Source organism: Gallus gallus, chromosome 1 (assembly GCF_016699485.2).
Source record: "Gallus gallus isolate bGalGal1 chromosome 1, bGalGal1.mat.broiler.GRCg7b, whole genome shotgun sequence".
Taxonomy (NCBI): Eukaryota; Metazoa; Chordata; class Aves; order Galliformes; family Phasianidae; genus Gallus; species Gallus gallus.
The window spans coordinates 30729378-30748326 of NC_052532.1; the positions used below are offsets into that span (position 1 = coordinate 30729378).

At 44.0% G+C, this 18949-nt stretch overlaps 1 protein-coding gene and 1 long non-coding RNA gene across 4 annotated transcripts in view; one reads left to right on the plus strand and one right to left on the minus strand.

Annotated features, from left to right (window-relative positions):
- Positions 1–281: 281 nt before the first annotated feature.
- Positions 282–10930, minus strand: LOC107052695. Its single transcript, XR_005860622.2, has 4 exons — positions 10822–10930; positions 2454–9743; positions 2114–2210; positions 282–2014 (listed from the first exon to the last, which is right to left on the minus strand). It is a non-coding gene; the product is annotated as an uncharacterized LOC107052695 (long non-coding RNA).
- Positions 10458–18949, plus strand: part of ANO6 (anoctamin 6) — a 70379-nt gene continuing 61887 nt past the window's right edge. For all 3 annotated transcript variants that reach the window (XM_416045.7, XM_004937549.5, XM_004937550.5), the window contains exon 1: positions 10458–10648. In XM_416045.7, the coding sequence (XP_416045.3) occupies positions 10558–10648 (91 nt within the window). In that variant the 5' untranslated portion in view covers positions 10458–10557. The remainder of the gene's footprint in view (positions 10649–18949) is intronic.

Consider the following 18949-nt stretch of genomic DNA (forward strand, 5'->3'; position numbering starts at 1 on the left):
GGTTCAACCCTGACACTCTTCCAAAGTGACTCTGTCACAAGCACTTATTCATGAGGCTTCCTTTATGGAGATCTAGAGTTCTCTTGTAGCTAGCTGAGGCTTGATTCCTGATGACCAGGTATTATGTGGATTGGATACGATTTATGGGAAAAAAGAAGTAATGTGATGCTGTTTCATGGGAAACTAAAGTATCTGTACCAGGTAAACCCAACAAAAATGCGCAGACAGCCAATGTTCTGGCATCTCCTAAGTTCTTCTTAATCAATATTGCATCCATTTCATGTTGTTTAATTATTTTTAATGTCTTTTTACAAGGAGTGACAAATAGTTTAATAGGGCACATTCCTACAGCCAGTCCAAGTTCCTCCACCAGAAAATAGCAGATTATTAGAAAGAAATTTAGCAGAAATGTTCTTCTTTAACAGAATTAATATTAGTCTTGTCTACTTAAGAGAAGCAGATGTTTGTGGTATAGGGATGGATAATGAGAAAGAAGGTAATCTCCCAGCAAAGTAAATAAAGATTAGGGAGCCTGGCCAAGTGTCAAATGTTTCTGGAACAGTTAATGCATAGGGCAATCGGAGTGTATCACTCATCAAAATAAAATCGCTAAGAGTGACACAAACTGTTGGGAGTCTGGAGGCACATCCAGCCCTTACTGCAAACATGGTAGGATGAAGGTTATGCCATTATGTTTCCATAGAGTTGACTGTATCAGTAACTAAACTTGATAATTTATGTAGTACTAAGGTATGCTGGTGGCATTGCAAAAAAAAAAAAAAAAGCAGGTTGTGAAGGTGTAGATAGAAGTTTCTGAAGGGAACTCATATTTTAATGCAAGCAAAGTTGTTTTTCCTCTTGCCTGTTAACAGTAAAAGGTTGTAACTCTATCCAAAGCTCTGTAGGATACACACAAAAGTGACCAATGCAGAAGTGAGCACTTCACTTGAGCTGTTGTTACTGAACACCATCGTCTGCATTCAAGAGAAAGAAAGCTGCTGATGGCAATACAAAGACAGTAAAGTCATCTTAGGTGTTCTGTAAGGGTATCGTGTAGTGGGAAACTGGCTGATCAAGGAACAGCAACTTCCACGGATGCTGTGCTGTAAGACTTAGCATGGTTTAATGGGCTATCCAGCATGAATGGAACATGCCCCAAACAATCTGAATGCTATTGCCTGAGAGCTATGATTTAAATTGCTTTTGAAATGGCCACAGAATTGTACAACTTAGTTTCTGTATGCTTCAGGAAAATGTGAAAGATAGCTCAGATCTGTTCATAGCCTTCTGTGCTTTGGCAGTGGCCTGGCTCTACTCACATCCCACTGCCAAAACATCAAATTTATTAGAAAATGTTCTTGTGGTATTTGACTTTGGATCTATTGTTCCTCTAACAATTTTGCTTCAGAATGGAAGGTTAAGAAGAGTAAAAATGAGGAAGCAGGAGCTGTACTGATTTGGTGTAAAAGATTCACTTATGACTGGTTATGCCTGTGAATGGGGAAGAAGATTTCTTACTTTGAGGCATTCATTTCCAATTGCAATGAGTAGAGCTGCTGTTCACTAAGCAGTCCCATTGGCTTCAAATAGCAGATCTGGAAAATTGCTGCAAAATCTGAAACAGATTTTCTGATACTCTGCAGGATCACAATATGTCCTCGATCATTTTGTGATGTACATTTTGTGATGTTCATCAGTATCTTGGACTCTATGGTTAGTTACCTTGTTTCCGTAAGGAACTCTGTGAGTATGGCACTTTACAGTAGAAAAATCGTTTTGAGATGGAAGGGAAACGGTCAAGCTAAGAAAAAACTTGAAGGATGTGCTATATTCCTCCTAGACTGAATACAATATCTGATAAGAAGATGCTTCAGTTGCAGTGCATACAATAATAAAGAGAAGGAACTTCAGGTCTTCGCACACCACACTGGAACATTTCTTTGCCTCTCAGAGGAATTCACCTGGCTCCCCATCCAGATGATTATCCTTTGATCCCCCAGTGGCAGTCAGGAACCTGACAGTCAGGAAAAACAATCATGTTATTGCTTATAGTTTTTCCACAGCCATCTCCAAGCCACCTCTAAATACAACATGCTGGTGCAGTCATACTTACAGTTTAACCTGCTATCACTGCTTTTGTGGTCCAGTGTGCTTTTCACATCAAACAACAGGTGAATGCTTTCTTGCTCATGAATTTTTATGCACCTGGGCTGGGGACAGAACAAGATTCCATTTTATTCTTGTTTAGCTCACTCTTGAGTTTCTTTGGGTCGGTAGTATGTCAAAGGCAATACGTCTGTAGATGTCATTTCACCATTCTGTTGTGAGCATATTCATGGAAAGCCACATCCTGCCCTTGTTCACACTCTGCAGCTCCAGCGATCTCACTGGGGATTTCAGAGATGAAATAAGGTCAGAATTCAGCTCTTTGAGTCCCATCATACTTAACTTACTCAGGCAAAAAGCTTGTGTGTTTCCTGGTACCGATACACTATGCAATAGTAGGAAACATGTTCTCTCCTAAGTGACCATGGAAACTGGTACTTGGGTTTCCTAGGTGATTTTCTGGAAAGTGGCCAAAGGAGGAAACTGTTACAAAATCAGATCCCAGGAGCCAAAAGCGTTGAGTTCCTGCCTGTGCTGAAGAACCTGAAGTGACAAGATGCAGAAACAAACATACCAAAATCCTTGCTTTAAAATCATAGTAGGTGTCAAACACAAGGAAAAAGGAAGGTTAAGTAAGCCTGTGGTCCAATCTTCCTTGAGAAATTATAAGCCTGGTACGTTTCCTTTCCTACTTGTGTCTGATAAATGATATGAAAGAGAGCCAGTCAGGTGCCCCTGCTGCACAGGAGGATGACGATGACCGGCGCTGCACGAGCAAAGCATCAGCAGGACGTCAAGGGAAATCACCCTTCCCCTCTGCTGTGAGGCTGCCACTGGAGAGCTGGGTCCAATTCTAGGCCCTTTCAGCCTGAGAGACTTGGATGTAGCGGGGAGAGTCCAACTCAGGGCCAAGATGACAAAGGACAGGAGCACCTCTCTCTCGTGTGAGGAGAGGCTGAGAGAGCTGGTTGCTCAGCCTGGAGAAAAGGAGGCTCAGGGGATCTCATCAGTGTTCATAAACACCTGAAGGGAGCGTGCAGAGATGGAACCAGGCTCTTGTCAGTAGTGCTTGATACCAGGACAGGAGGCACTGGGCACAAACAGGAACGCAGGAGGTTCCCTCTGAACACCAGGGACTGTGCTGTGCAGGTAACAGAGCACCGGCACAGGCTGCCCAGAGACATTTTGGAGTCTCCCCCAGAGATCTTCAGCAGCTGCCTGGACGTGGGCCTGGGCACCCTGCTCTGGGTGTCCCTGCTGAGCAGCGGTTGTGTTCACAGACCTTGAGGTCCCGGCCAGCATCAGCCATTCTGTGATTCTGTGGTATCAATCCTACCTAACTAACATCTTAAGGCTCACAGAAGCTACTTTTTGATGGAAAATAAAAGACAAAAATGACATAAGGAAAGAAGAAAACAGCTCCTTAAAGCTGACTGATACCTTGATGTTAAGAAAACCTCACTCCGTGTATGTGCATATACAGAGTGTATATACATGAGTGTATATATATATATTTTAAATGCTTCATAGTAGTAAGAAAGAATGTTTATCTATCTTACATTTTCTATGACATGGAAGATACATGAAAAAGGATCAACTTCTCTTTCAAGTGCAATACAGAGACTTTGCAGAGCATATCCCTCCTGGGGCTCAAAGCCAGCATTACAGAAGTATCCCTCCTTCCAACTCTTTGAGGAATATCAGGTCTCTCCTTACCTGCCTGTCAAAATCACTTCTGAAATAAAGGTGAAGAGCACTGAGGTACAACATGCCATAGCATAGCGGAGGAGGAAGGACTGGTGACAAGACCACTTCTTCTGCAGAACAGAGGAAGGAGAGTTCATATGCACTTACAGACACATGCTCCTGCAGCTCTTGGACAAGCATTAAAGCCTGACGGTCACAGAATACTCTCATATCATGAACTGTGGAGTCTACTGATGTACACAGTTACATGATCACAGGCAGGGAGCACCTAACAGCAGAACAACCCAGTGATGTGAATGTTGCTGCAGGTTAGATTAAGAACCACTGCAAATTAAGAGCAGCTGCAGCAGAACCCCCCAGAAATAGTAGAAAGGTATTTCCCTTCTGCTGGAAAAGAAAGAGCCAAAGGAGCTTGGAGCCTCTCTCTACAAAAGCCCACCTGCAGCACCTGTTGGGAGGAACTGCTGAGTATCAGAAACACAAACATGAATCGAACCGTTACTAAGCATTCACTTGTGTGTTTATATTCATGCTTTCAGCTACAAGTAAAGACATAGGAAGCTTGATTGCCAGGTTTTTTCATTAAAACCAGAAGGTCCTATTCTATCTCAACAGGATACCACTGTTGACAAGTTATTTTAAGATTGTTTCACGGCCACAGCATAGAACCTAATTACCCTTAAAAGTACTGTGAACTATTTTGAAATTAACTCTTCCCCTATCTAATTGAAGGGCTGATTTCAGCATTCTTCTTCCTTCCCCTCTCTTCAATTTTTAATGGAATATCTGCGCTTGCGAGTAGTGGGGGAGATGTACAAGTGCAGTCACTGAAAGCACTCTGCTTACCACAAGCACAGCCTGTCTGAAAGCACACGGAAGAGCTCTCCTTATCCCTCTGGAAGTACAGCAGGAATATCTGCAGCATGCATTGCACCAGCCACCGCAGTGAGGGGAGATGTGGCGATGGGGAGGAGATGTAGCCTGCGTTAGTCTGACTGTGGCATGGTGACCCCTTCTGACCTTAACACCAACAAAATCTGAACAAAAAGGCCAAAATTTGTTTGCAGCCTCACAGGCGCAGGGCACACCTTCTCCATCAGTTGGGTATGATGCCCAGAGACCTCAGTTTGTCTTAGGCAGCATGCCATATGAGGGGCAGCACCTTGCAGAAGGACCTGCACAGGCTTTGTAAGGCGTTGTTGTCTTCATAACATGCTAAATGTGAACCATTGAGCCACAGCAGGTGAGTTTGCCCTCCATTTCACCTACCTGTATTGAAGTTTGTGGTGTAGTGAAGGCCTGCAGGGTAAGCCAGGATAATGGAGAATGTGTTCCTCTTTGAGGGACGGGTGAGATTTACTGGAGCCACTTCTTGTAACTTTGGGATACCTACACACACATGGGACTAAGCTGTTTTGTAAGTGTTTTGTAAGTGCAATTAAAATATCATAAAACGAGTACAGTAAACTGCAAATGAAATGGATGTATTTAATTGCTCATAATTCACTTGGTTAAACAACCTCATGAACTCCATGAAGTTTAAATATCCTAAACTGTTGGAGTTCAGACATTTCTTTGTAAAAATAAGAGTATTTGAACTCTCAGTCTATCATTCCAAGATACACATTGGTCACGGGTAGATGTTTCCTAAGAATTAAAAGCTTTCTATTAAACATGTCAAAAACATAAGGCTGTTTTCCATATAATTACCATTCTATGCACAGCCTGTGAAAGAAGGTAGCATGAACACATAGGTAGGAGCCAGCAGAAGATTTGGCAACATTTACGAGCCTTCCATATAAAGTAATTACACACATCAGTGGGCTGAGATCAATTATTTATATCCTCTTTTATGCATTACAGCTCACATTTTATTGGCAATTGTTATTACCAATTTACTTCAATAGAGGGCAAGAGAGACTGAAGTTGTCATCTCAGACCGAAGGCTGCAAGCAAGAGAGTGAAATAAGACTGGTAGGATTACGTACAATAGGAAACATGACCAAATTAAAGAAAAATACTACAGCTGTACAGGGTCTGGATAAGTTTAATTTCCCCTAATGCCTCACTGTTCTGCCTATCTTTGAATCACACTGAAATAAACAGAAGGAGCTGATGAAACAAAATGAACTCAGAACTCTTCACAGTACTTCTTTCTTTCTTTTGACTGGAAAAGACTGTAAGCACTGAACAGTGCTGGGAAACACACACGGGTTGGGAACTGAAGCTACATGCTCCCACATTTTCTTTTACTGGCTTTTAATGTGGAACATTCCTGAAAAACTTCCTGTACCTGTGGGAATTTCTTGCAGTGAAGGAATGTTTTATTTTATTTTGTTTTGTTCTGTTTCTCTCTGATTTTATTTCTACCATAGATCAGAGGCTTTGCAGGCTGTCTAATAACACATTTCAAACACTTTCTTTTCTGTTAGTGAGTTGCAAACTTTCAGCCATGCTTTAAAATGCACCCACTGCCAGGCACAGAAGTACCATATCCAGCAGCTATTGAAAAGTGTAATGCTTTATGAAATACAAAATAAACATTTGTTTGGTCTCTAGGATAATTACTTCTTCCATTCTACCTAAGAATACAAAATAAGAAGACCGCTATATTCTCCATTCTGCAATGAATCCCACAGTGATGGACCACCGGGACCTTCATCTCTTTAAAGAACACTTCATGCAGTAATATTTGTCTGCTGCTTTTCTTCCTATACTTTGCCTGCACTGATATGATTGGAGGCAGTGGGTTTAATAAATATCTTCCAATCATTGATAGCTTTCCCAGAAAACTCTTTCCAAGTTTTTTCTTAAGTACACTTAACTTTCCAGTCCTTCAAATTTGCTGCCTGTATGCCTATTGTTGCTCCTGGACTTTATTCTGCTATGACTGTGGTTCAAGCAGCATGCATTTTGTCTCTCAGCATTTTGCAAGCACCGTGAGAGGCAACATCTGAATTCCATGTTATCCTGACAGATGAGAAAGAGTTGATCAAAGAAGGAAATAATAGTACAAAAGTAAGGGCAGCAAGTGTCGACTCAGGAACAAATCAAATGCCAAAGGACAAGCAGGGAAATAACCTGACAACTGCACTGCAGAAATTAGTCTAAAACTTAAGGAGTATTAAGATGTTAGAAATGTGAGAGGGTATAGCTGCATGAGCACAAAAAGGAATGGAAGAACAATGTGAAAAAGGGCTATGTTTATAAAGAAGGGCATAGTCCACAGCAGAGGAAATAGAGGAAATAGAAAGAAATAGAGGAATGTTGTCCATGTTAAGCCCAGAAGGCCTGCGCTCCTGTAAAATCAAAGCATAGGGCACCTCTCAGCAGGAGACCCGGCACTCTGACAACAGGAAGATAGAAACAAGGTTCCAGCACATGATGTATGCCATTCCTGTTCCTTTCAGCCCAACCAGAATACGGCCTGTGGCCATTAGGCAGAATCTGTGGAGATGAAAGTCAGCAAACTTCGGATGCAAAATAATTGTGCCACACTAACCTTTGGCATTTCAAGAGTATGAGACCTGTCTGAAAACCAGTTTGCCATTGCCCAAGGGATGTGATGTGATAACTGGCATCCATTTCCAGCATGGTTAAGATGGGACTTCTGGGTCCACCAGGCCCAAACTGCTCAGCAGGGACACCCAGAGCAGCGTGCCCAGGCCCACACCCTGTCAGCTGCTGAAGACCTCCAAGGAGGGGACTCCACAACCACTTTGTCCTCTGTTACACATAGGTGACTGCAAACAGACTGCCTGAACACATCTTGGCTCCTGTGAGCATGTGGGAGTGGGAGTGTAAGGGAATGAAATCACGGAGAAAGTGGTTGTGAGGGGTAAAGCCAATGTACTCACAGATTTTGAAAACCAACACCACCTTCTCCTTTCATAAAGTCTCCTACGAGACATTTACACCAACTTCTTACAGAGAGTAAAGCACGTGCATCAGTGATCGGTATTGAAAGGGTGAAAGAACAAGGTTTTGTAACCTAGATGAGAAAAGCTCCAGGGGAATTAAGGTGATAGTTTCCCATATGGAATATGTTATCACCAGGAGGACAACAGCCAGCTGTTCTCGATGGATGCTGGGAGAAGGAAAGAAGAAAAGAACTTCAACTGCAGCAAAATGATTTTGGCAGAGCATGGACAGGAGTGAAGCCCTGGTAACAGCTCATCTGGGACTGTTACGGAATCCTCACCAGGACTGTGCAGAACGTGACGGCAAGTATTTGTCACCAGATGTTTGCATGCATTCAGACCTGGGCCAGACTGGCCCGGGGACCAAGGATGTATTTTTGGTGCTTAGTGCCAAATTTATTGCCGTTGTGACTCAGAGGTCCCGGTGCCAGCCCAAATCTATGTCAGCTACAGACCCGGTGCCTGTGCCAAGGTTTTGTCATCACTGGGCTGAACAATCTCTCCAAGTCCCTCCTGACCTCAGTTGGATGGCTGCCATGAGACAAACCATCACTCATGGAAGCGATTTTTCCACTGGCTCTACAGACCCCTGCTCCGTACCTCACTACCAGGAATGTTAAAGCATTCTTATTGTTCTCTAATTCTTTTTAACAAAACTGAAAAGAGCCATCCTTGAGCTGAGGGCAAAAGAAGAACGTGCTTTACCCTATTTTTTTTTCCATTTCTGCTGGCTTTTGGAACAAACCTATTTGTTGGCTGGCGGTTATGTAAGTGCATCTCCTTGAGCAATCTTTGGTTGTTATCCGGTTGGCAAAGAGGTGGCAGCAGGGTGGTGCTGTTGCTTTTTCCTCTTCATTTGCTTTTTTCCTTCCTTTTTTTTTTTTTAATCCCTATTTTTCAGGAGTATCAAAACCAAGCTTCCGAAGCACTGGCACTTTGCCAAAAGTACACATGGAAATATTTGCATCGGTTATGAAGTTTAAAATGAGAAACAAACAGCTGTGTGTTTTCAGAAAGTTGCATGGAAATTTCAGGCACAGTGCTCCCATTGTCTTTTCCAGTAACAGCAATGCTCTGCCTTAGAATTGTCCATGAAGTGCAGCATCAGGGTTTGAGAGCTGAGTGGAATCTGCAACATCTTTATGTTCTGTAGCCGCTGGGAGACGCTTTGCACTCTACCTATATATTTAGCGGGGTTGAGTTAAGAACTCATCTTGTAGCCTGGTTTTGAAATGCACCTCTTTTCTGCATGTCTTTGTGCACCTTGCAGCCTTAAATTGCATTTCCATTCATGAAATATGAAAATAGTAAGCATGTAATTGAGACAACAGTGGTGTCTCTACTGTGTATCTGAGTGCTAAATCCCACAACAGTTCTAAGATAAGCTGTGCCTTCTGTCACAGTCCCTGCTCTCCTCCCATCACTTATGAAAGAAGATCCCACAAGAGCGACCAACTGGGGAGGACCCACAGGGAAGGAGAACAGCTTCATATTGCACAGTGCAAGTATGGGAAGATGTTTGTCTTCTCTTCCTCTGACAGTGACCAAAATGTGCAGGGCATGCTGAAGAATTCTATGTTGTACCTGCAGACCATGATGGGGATGAGGATAACCTCATCTCTGAAGGATGAATACATCCATAACGTTCTAGAGGTTGGCATTTCATCCTACGCAGCCCTTGAGCCTTCCTCTTCCAACTTCCACAACTTTCTCCAAGTAACTCTGCTAATACACACTGATTTATACTTCAGGTTTTGTACATGCATGGGCCTCAGTTCTATGAAGCAATGTTGAGTTCTTCAATGACTGCGCGATACCCTCTCAGACCCGAGGGTTTCACTCCTGACCCATTTTTGAACGGGCAAACTTATGGATGAGTGCAGAGAAAGCTTTGTAAAATCCTTCCTCTGGGTCCCATTAGGATCCTCTTCACTTTATTAGTTTTGAGACAGCATTTGATCAGCTTATGATATGATACGGTCATGAGTATGACTTGGATGATATGGCCAGCTGCAAAATAAATTAATAAATAGATAGACAGATAAGCAAGCAAGCAAGTAAGCACAGCGATTAATTCACTGCTTCTCCTGTACTCCTTTTAATCATTCTGGATGCTGTTAATGCAGGAGGTAAATGTGCTTACTTACAGTAAAATCATGCAATCATTAAGGTTGGAAAGCACCACACAGCTCATCCAGTCCAAGCCCAACCCAATACCACCATGGCCACTACCCACGACACTCAGTGCCACATCTGAATGGTTCTGGAACACCTCCAGCAATGGTGACCCCACCACTTCCCTGGGCAGACCATTGCAATGCATTATCACTCCTTCTGAGAAGAAATTTTCCTAATACTAAACCTGAACCTCACTTCGGGCAACTTAAGGCTATTCCTTCTCCACCTAACACTGCTTTTGGTGGTTCGCTGCCGCTAGATAACCTCATCCTGGCTCCCTTTTCCCATCAAAGGTTGGACCTGAGGATATTTTCGACCCGGGCTATTTTCTGACGCCCGAACACCGAAGCCGAGCAAGGCGGTGCCTTCCCCGTGCCCAGGATGCCGCACGCTCACAGGTGTCGGCCAGGCACCGACTGCGGGAGCACAGCGATGACACACAGCGCCTTCTCGTAGCAGAGCTGCTTCGGGCGCCGGGCACGGAAGGGCCGATCCCGCCCCGCCCCGCCGGGAAGGTGCCGAGCCGCCCCCGCCGCCCCGCCCCGCAGCCGGGGCCGCGCCCGCCGCCTGGTTCCGCGCGGGGCGCCCGGGGCAGAAGGGGAGCGCTCGGGGCGGCGGCGGCGGCGTCGGGAGGGGGAACGGCGCGATGCAGGCGGAGAACCCCGACGTGCTGCTGGACCTGGAAGAGGAGGAAGAGGAGGGGGACGAAGAGGTGGACGAGGAGGATGGGGAGAGCGGTGAGGACGGGGTTCTCCGTGGAGCGCGAAGGGAAAAGTTGCGGGGCGGGGGTGGGAGCCTCGGGGAGCGTTCCTCGTGCCGCTGCGGGCATCGTCGGGGCGAGACGGGGTGGGCCGGGGGTCCGTGCTGCTACGTCTCGCCGCACGGCATCGGCACGGCGCTGACGGCGTACCTGTCGGCGTACCTGTCGGCTTCTCTCCCGCGGGGGGTGGGCGCGGCAGCGGCGCTTTCTGGATGCAGGAGGGCTGCCCGCGCACGGCGCCCCTCTCCTTCGGGCGGCTGAAGGAATGCCGCTCTCGCTGCCGCCCACGGGCGCTCGGCATCCCCCCAGCCTGACCCCGCCGCTGGAAGCGGCTTCCGAGCAGCGCGGCTCCGCTGCAGCGTCAGCGGTGGGGGAAAAAAATGGGATAATGACGGGGGGGAAAGTGGCAAAACAAGGAAAGACGGTCATTTCGCTGAGGGATGCAGGCAACAAAATGACCGCAGAGTTTTACACTCAAAGGCCGGGTGTTACTCTGGTCCTGACAGCGGCAGCCCAGGACAATTAGTTTTGTAATTGCTGTGGGAATGAATTCTATTAAAGCAGTTGCAGCAAACAGCCCCCAAAGGGGGGCAGGATCTCAGCAGCTCAGACTGGAGGGCTCTGTTCGTTTCGTGCCGACTGACCTCGGTTCAGAGAGTGTTCTCAGCTGCAGTACCCGACGTATTCTGTTTTCTTTCTGCTCGTTGAAGTGGGTCCAGCAGCCAAGGAATGCGGGCAAATGTCAGATGAGCACACAGATGATAGATTCGCGTATAGAAATATTATCACATAGAAAGGGTTCCTTCGTGCTGTTCTTCAAACTGCTGTGGTTATTATTATTATTATTTTTCTGACAAGTGCCCCATTTCGATAACGTTTGACTGCTGAACTGAGTTTGTGCATTTGTACAAAGCTCTACTGACGCCAACTCTCTGATGCTTGTGCTGCCTCCACGTACTGATCCTCAGCAGTGGCCGATGCCATTTGCCTCAGTGATTCAGCCAGCTTGGGCCAACAGAGCTGGAGCCTCACCCGGGGTCTCTGGAAATCAGGGCTCGTCTGTTCAGCACTGTTTGCCTCTGCTCCAGATGCTGTGGGAGGAGCATCCTTTACTGTATAGTAACAGTCCAAAGACAGATGAAGTTTTCCATGTGAAGTGCGGCAGAAGGACTGTTTGACTCCGCTCCTCTATAAAGGGTGGATCAGCACCACAATGCATGAATCAACGCGTGCCTTTTCCTTTCCATTCTTCACCCTAGAGAACAGCAAAATTGTTTCCTACTCATGACTCAAGCGTGGGGTTTAGTTCAGCTCCCAGAGCCAGCAACTGTGAGCTGCTCACTCTGCTTGCAGGATGTGGCAGTTTGGAGCAACGCAACGTGTGGTAAAATTAAATAAAAATGGAGTGGGACGATTTCATCAGTTGCTACGCAGAGAAATTCCAGTGCACAGCTCAGTTGTTATTCTTCCTTGCAAAATGTGTGGGTAACAGTCCCGAGGTTTCTGTTAGGTATAATCAGGGGAGAGCTGGTTTATAAGGTCGAGAAGCTCACTGATCACCCCTTTGTCTCCGGTTTTATGGTACTGCTTGCATCTTTGCCAAGGAAGCCTGCCTTGCCTTGGTAAGGAGGCAGGGCTTCTGAGTCCTTTCCAGTTCATTCCTGATCAACCCAGAGCACGCATTGCTCATCAGGTGAGCATTATCAAGTCATGGCACATAAGGAAGCGCTCTGGCTGGTGCTGAAATGCAACTGGTTTGGGTTCTGCGTGCTGATGATGAGCAGAGCACTGCTGCCAGAGCAGATGTGGGCAGGAGCCCAGAGGAAGAGCAGGACTCAAGAGCCCGAATCCACTGCAGAGCACTGTAACCATGCTGTCTGCACATGTTGCGTTGGAACCCATTATTCAGGTGGCTTTTTGTTTAGGGAAGGAAGCCTCATCCCAAAAGTGGGCTTTTTTGACAAGCTGAAAAGCTTTTTTTTCCCTCAGTGCTTAAACTTTTTGTTTTGGAAGCAGACTGTTTTCAAGGGGAGTACTGCATTATTGACATCCATTTGTTTCTAAGATCTCCTCTTACCAGGCAGGAATGGTGGGAAGGACATAGAGCTGTGGTTGTCCCAGAATTAAATTTCCCCAAGCCCATTATTTTCTGCCTAGAAACTGTCAGACAGTTTCATAAGCTGTGAAGTTTTTCTTTCCCCAGTGCCAAACCTCATGCAATGTCTAGATTAGTTTCTTTGTGTTTGGGGATTTATAGAATAACTGAGTGTGCTTCCAGGAAGACCATCTTCTGAGGATAATACCAGGGGTGTTCACTCCACCCGACCGTTCTGTGCAAAATACTTTCCTCTCTGTTGGGTTACATGAGCATCTTCCTTGCTCTTCTTTGTCTTGTTTTCCCCACAAATAACTTCTAGCAGTTCCTTGAACCTTGTGTGTATGTCTTTTCCTGCCTTTTGAAGCTACTGCAGTAGATTCTTGCAGTATTCAAGACACATTTTTTTGGCCAAGAAATGGGAGTTCATGTTAACCTTTTCCTTGCCGCTCAGCCTACATACCGTGCTGATGAGGATTCCAGTTCTTCTTTATGAAAAATATTTCATGCCAATGTTCAGCACAAGTCTTTACCAACTGCAATAGAAATGTACAGCATTTGGCTGATCCAAGGAGTGTTATTTGTGGAATTACAGCTTCGAATCATCCATGAGGAGGCATTCTTCTGCAGCCTATTTCCTTCCAGTTTTGTGCAGCTGCTGTACAATGGAAATCCCATCCTAATGGGTGATGTTTAATGCAAGTAGTGAAGAACAGACACAGCTACTCTTTACTCCGTTGCTTCTGCTCACTGTTCTGTTCTCAGCTTGGTTCCTCATGGTGTATACTGAATTTTATCATAGAGTTCTTTGGGCTGGAAAGGACTCTTAAAGGTCATTTAGTCCAACACCCCTGAAATGAACAGGAGCATCTACAGCTAGATCAGGTTGCCCAGAGCCTGGTCCACCTCCCTCACCCTGCTGGCTACACTTCTTTTGATGCAGTCCAGGATACAGTTGGCTTTCTGGGCTGTGAGGGCACACTGCTGCTCATGTCCAGCTTGCCATTCACCTGTACTCCCAAGTCCTTTTTGGCAGAGCTGTGCTCTATCCTTACATCTCCCAGCTTATATTGGTAGTGGGTGTTGCCATGACCCTGATGCAAGACCTTGCACCTAATGAACCTCTTGAGCTTCTCCTGGGCCCACTACTCAAATCTGTCTAGGTCTCTCTGGATGGCATCCCATCCCTTGGGCTTTTCAACAGCACCACACAGGTTGGTGTCATCTGCAAACTTGCTGAGGGTCACTTGATCCCACTGTTGATGTAATTGATGAAAGTATTAAATAACAGCGATTCCAGTACTGACCCCGAGGGACACCACTCGTCATTTGGATATTGAACCATTGACCACCGCTTTCTGGGTATGATCCCACAGCCAGTTCCTCATCCATTGAACAGTTCACTAATCAAATCCACATTGCCTGCTTAGACTCTCTAAATTTTCCTACTCAATAGCTTCATTAACTTGGCCTGCTTCTCATTTCCACCTTGCAAATATTATTGATACTCCAAAATAAGCATATTCCATACTGATAAATAGCTCAAGTATTTGCTTTCCTTTTCTGAGAAGTGGTCAATTATGTACAGAAGTGTCCTAAAGGCAACAGAAAGTCTGAATAGTTGGATTTGTCGACTGAAACATGTGGCTTCATTGTGCAATTTATTGATTGTAATCCTGATACAGTGGGAAGTCAAAAATTTGTGTACTCAGGAGTAGGTGCAGGGGTCAGAGCTGACAACAGCATGCAAAGGTTTTTAAGTAGATTTCTTTTAAAAAGAAATGGGCAGTATTCTCCCTTTCATTCTACTTACTGCTTTAAGTGAGGCTGCCCCTCTCTACCCTTTCATACTTGGCTTTCTTCTCTGATTTGTAACCAAACTAAGAGTTACTGGGGCATCTTTCAGTCTCCTATTCTCCCAAAGAAGGCTGTGGAAAGGGTATGTCTGATGAGCTGAGAATCTGGGATTTCTGCTCCCCAGTTCTGTGCTCTGCTTATGACACTACTCTGGTAGAAATGTGAAGATGAGCAACTCTGCACACAAGTTTGGTTTCACTTTTCCTTTCTTGTACATGTGCATCTAGCAGGTAAAGAACATGAGTAAGCAGGAACCTCATCCCCATGGAGGGTAGGCTCATGAACATTTGATCTCAATTGCTGTGACTTGGTATTGAGGCAGCAAGAGGATCTTCATCATGAACTGCAGCACAGTTCTACCATCAAGGAGAACTGATCTGTAATACTGGCCACAATGTAAACTGCTTTTCATGCCTCCCTTTCCTCTCTCACCTATCTGTTACCCAATGGTTTACACGCTTTTCATCCTCTCTTCATGCTTCAATTTTCTGCCTTTCCACTCACCCCATTTTGCTGAATCCTGGCTGTGTGGAAGGAACAGATGGGTCACCAAGATTTTGAGCTGTGCACTGTGGGTACAGTTTTAATTTTGATGTAATGATTCTTCTACAAAACTACTGGAAAAACACAGCGAGAGTATAAATATTTAACTACAATATAATTACTGTTTGGTAGCTATTTATAATTCAAAAACTCTGGAGGAGATCAGAATATTCTGAGAAAAAGACAGGAAATTAGGAGTCTGATAAGATTAACAGATTCACCAAATACTCTCTTTTTCAAGTTTTTCTACCATAACAGAATTCCCAATTGCCCATTATACTTCCTGTATGTTGAGAGTATTTTTGAGAGAGCCCGTATTTTGGATTTGAGCGGAATATATGAGTGCAGCTTACAGATAAGTCTGCAGTCAGAAAGTAGGACAAACTTGCTGTCTGCCATTGAGCCAGCTTGGGCCATTTGCACAACTTGGATAGTAACAGTTGTCCTTTCCTGCTTATTAAGTCATTAACTTTACCAGGTATGTATCATAGGTGATATAAACGTTTATTTACACAGTTGTTCATGTGCTTTTTAGAAGTAAAAACAACCTGTGCATACTTATGCTAAATATGTTAGATTTTTAATTTTAATTTTTTTTTCACACGTTATCATTTATGCAAAAAAGAAAAGGAAAACATTATTAAACTTGTTACAGCTTATTAAACTGATAAAATACAGTGTTTGTGTTGCTAATATATAGGGCTTGTGTTGCATTGTACAGGATTGTGGCTAGCAGTTCCGCAGTGCTACAGTTATTGGAAGCAATGCAATCCAATACTCATGAGGAATGTCCATGTGTCACATGATTTGCAACTTGGGCAGTCTATCACATTCCGGGTAGAGATCTTGAGTTTCAGAAGACCAGAGACACGAAGGGGCGATCTGTCTGTGGTGTAACAGACGTCGTGTCAGTCTATGGGTCACACAGATAGGCGTTTTGAATGTGATTAAATATGGATTGTGAAACTGATCTTCTATTACATGCATGGAAATTTTCAACATGATTGTTATCATTTAAATAATTTCATCTTAGTATTTCTTGGTACCTGGCCCTTCCTGGGAAATGATGGCTTGCATGCTGTGGGATTAAGGTCTGCTTTGCCGTGAGATGTGTGGCAAACCCCAAGGGGAACTGATGCTAGAACTGATGTTTTCTGCCATGGTAGGGAAAAAAAAAAAGCCCACAAGGGTGATTTTGCCTAAGAAAAATTGCCTGTTGTAAATTAAACAGTCTTTGTAATGCTCTCCAGTTCACACTTTACAAAGATATTTTCCTTTTTTTTTTTCATTTTGTTTGTTTTCAGTTTGAGATGATACGTTCTTGTACCCAAATAAAAAAAAAAAATACAAAAATCAAATAAAAAAGCAGTGAGTTTAACTGTTTAGCCTTGAGTTTAACTGTGAAAGATCAGGGAAAACAGTTGCTCTCTCTCTCTTTTTTTTTTGCATTAGGTTCGAGGAGGTGTGACAGAATATCCTCTATTGTCATGAGAAGAGCTTTGGAAAAGGTGTTGCGGGCATGAAACACGTACAGCCCCTGTAGGTGTGCATGTAACAAGCGTTCAGTAGAATGCAAATATCAAGGTGGAGAGGCAGAAAAGAATGGGGCCATAGGTTTGGACTATTGGTAGTTTTTATATTCAGAAAACAAAGGTGGGGTTGGAAATATAATGCAAATGTTGAGCTCTGTATCCTATTGAATAGAAAAAAAACATCTTCCTACTGCTGATCTGCCATATGGCTTTAGTGCATGCCTCTGGCATAGTCCTCCCTAGAAATCTGAAGTATTGCTCCACAGAATTTATGTTATTTAACTGATATTTGATTTATATTTTTAATTTAAAACTAAATTAAGAAAAGAAAAACCAACACTGCAATTCATGGGCCTAATATAACTTGTGACTTTTTATTGAATTTCTGATTCAAATCCAGGCCTTGCTGTGAATGTAGGTAGAGCAGTTTTGCCACTGGATGGAGTATGTTTCCATCCACTGAACAAGCTAAGATGAAAGCCCACAGACATGGTTAACATTTTGTATTAGAATGTGGGGTTCATTAGTCTGGAAGTTGAAATTAAAGCCTTAGAATGTAACCTCATAAACATGTCAAGCCAGCATACACTGGCTTGGCTACCAAAAGAGGTATCCTTCCCAGCCACCTCAAATTAACAGCTTCAGTGTTTGTGACCTTTCAGCCTTCTTATTCGTTTGGGTACATTATTGGCAGCACAGTGGAAATAGGAGACTGCAGAGTACCCTTTAACTTCCTATTGCTTACCTGTGCTGTCTATGAGGTCTCTCACCTTCACTGACTGTTGGTTTATCAGGGATGACTGCTGAGTAGCAAAGGGCAGGGAAAGGAGAAGACTTTCTTCTTCCACTAGCATCAAGCAGTCTGGTACATATTCTTCCATTGCATGGTACAATCCAATGGGTGTTTAGTCCCTTTTTTCTTATTAATAGAATCATAATGGTTGGAAAAGACCACTAAGATCATCTAGTCCAACTGTCAATCCATCCCCCCTGTGCCCGCTAACCATGTCCCTCAGTGCAACATCTCCATGTTTCTTGAGCACCTCCATGGACAGTGGCTCCACCACTTCCCTGGGCAGCCCATTCCAATTCATGACCACAATTTCTGAGAGGAAATTTTTCCTCATATCCAACCTTCATAACCTGCTTTGTCAGAGCAGCTTCCTCTTCACAAGCCTTTCAGTTCTAAACCATATCAAAATAGATGGCCCATTTCCTACGCCGTGATTGACCTGTTGAAGATCACAATATTACTTAATACAAAATATCCAGAGTCTTGTTACTTTTGCCAGTGAAAATAGCCATACTAATAAGTTGTATGTTGTGTTTGTAAAATGATAACCAGTACAGGCTCTGCTCACAGGAAGAACCAGGAAGACCATATGATTTTTGCAAAGAGACACATTTAAACATCTTTAATTAATATGAGATTCAGACTGGAAAATTAACAAAGACATATTAAAACACAAAGCATCTGAACTTTAAGCAGTGCACTTACAAGTCTGCTGGAGCATAAACATTCTTCTTTAATTGATTTCATGCCTCATGTGGTAGAAATTGCAGCTTAGTTGCAAAGTGCAGGATAGAAGCTAAACAAGACTGAACCCTTCGATTCAGTATTTACATTAAATAACTTCCAACTAAGCCACTAATCATCAGTATTCTTTAGACATAGCCAAAAATCAACATTTTGTGGAAGCAGCTACCATTTTTTGCTTTTCTTTTAGAGTTACCCTTCCTTCCAGATTTTTTTGGTAGGTTCGCCCTGATCCCCTTAATCTGGTCAGTCAGGTCCTTCAGCATTTTTTCAATGTGGTTTCTTATAGGTCATTAAATATTTGCATAGGAGAGTGTTCACTGTAGTCAGAATGAACTGCTATGCGAGTGCTCTTCTGCAGCCAACAGCCACCACCTCTCTTCTGTCCAGGTGCTGTCTGAGAGCTGCTGCTGCAGCAGGTTATGTGACTGAGAAGTGCAGTGTCCTGGGGACTCATAGCTTGCGTGGGTCTTTAGCAGAAGTGGAGAAATAGAAGAACCATGCCCTGCCCACAGAGAAGCTGGGGTGTGTTGTGTCAATGGAAGGGGCCTCTGCTAAGCACCAAATACCAAGATTTGTATCAGTGGTAAGAACGCTGGAGCACAGCCAGGTTCTTGGCTGAAGAGTTTGGTAAAATAAGGAGTATCAAAGAGATGGAAAAAGGTAGCACGGCATCCACTGAGACCTGGGTACAGACTGACAAAAAAAAAAAAG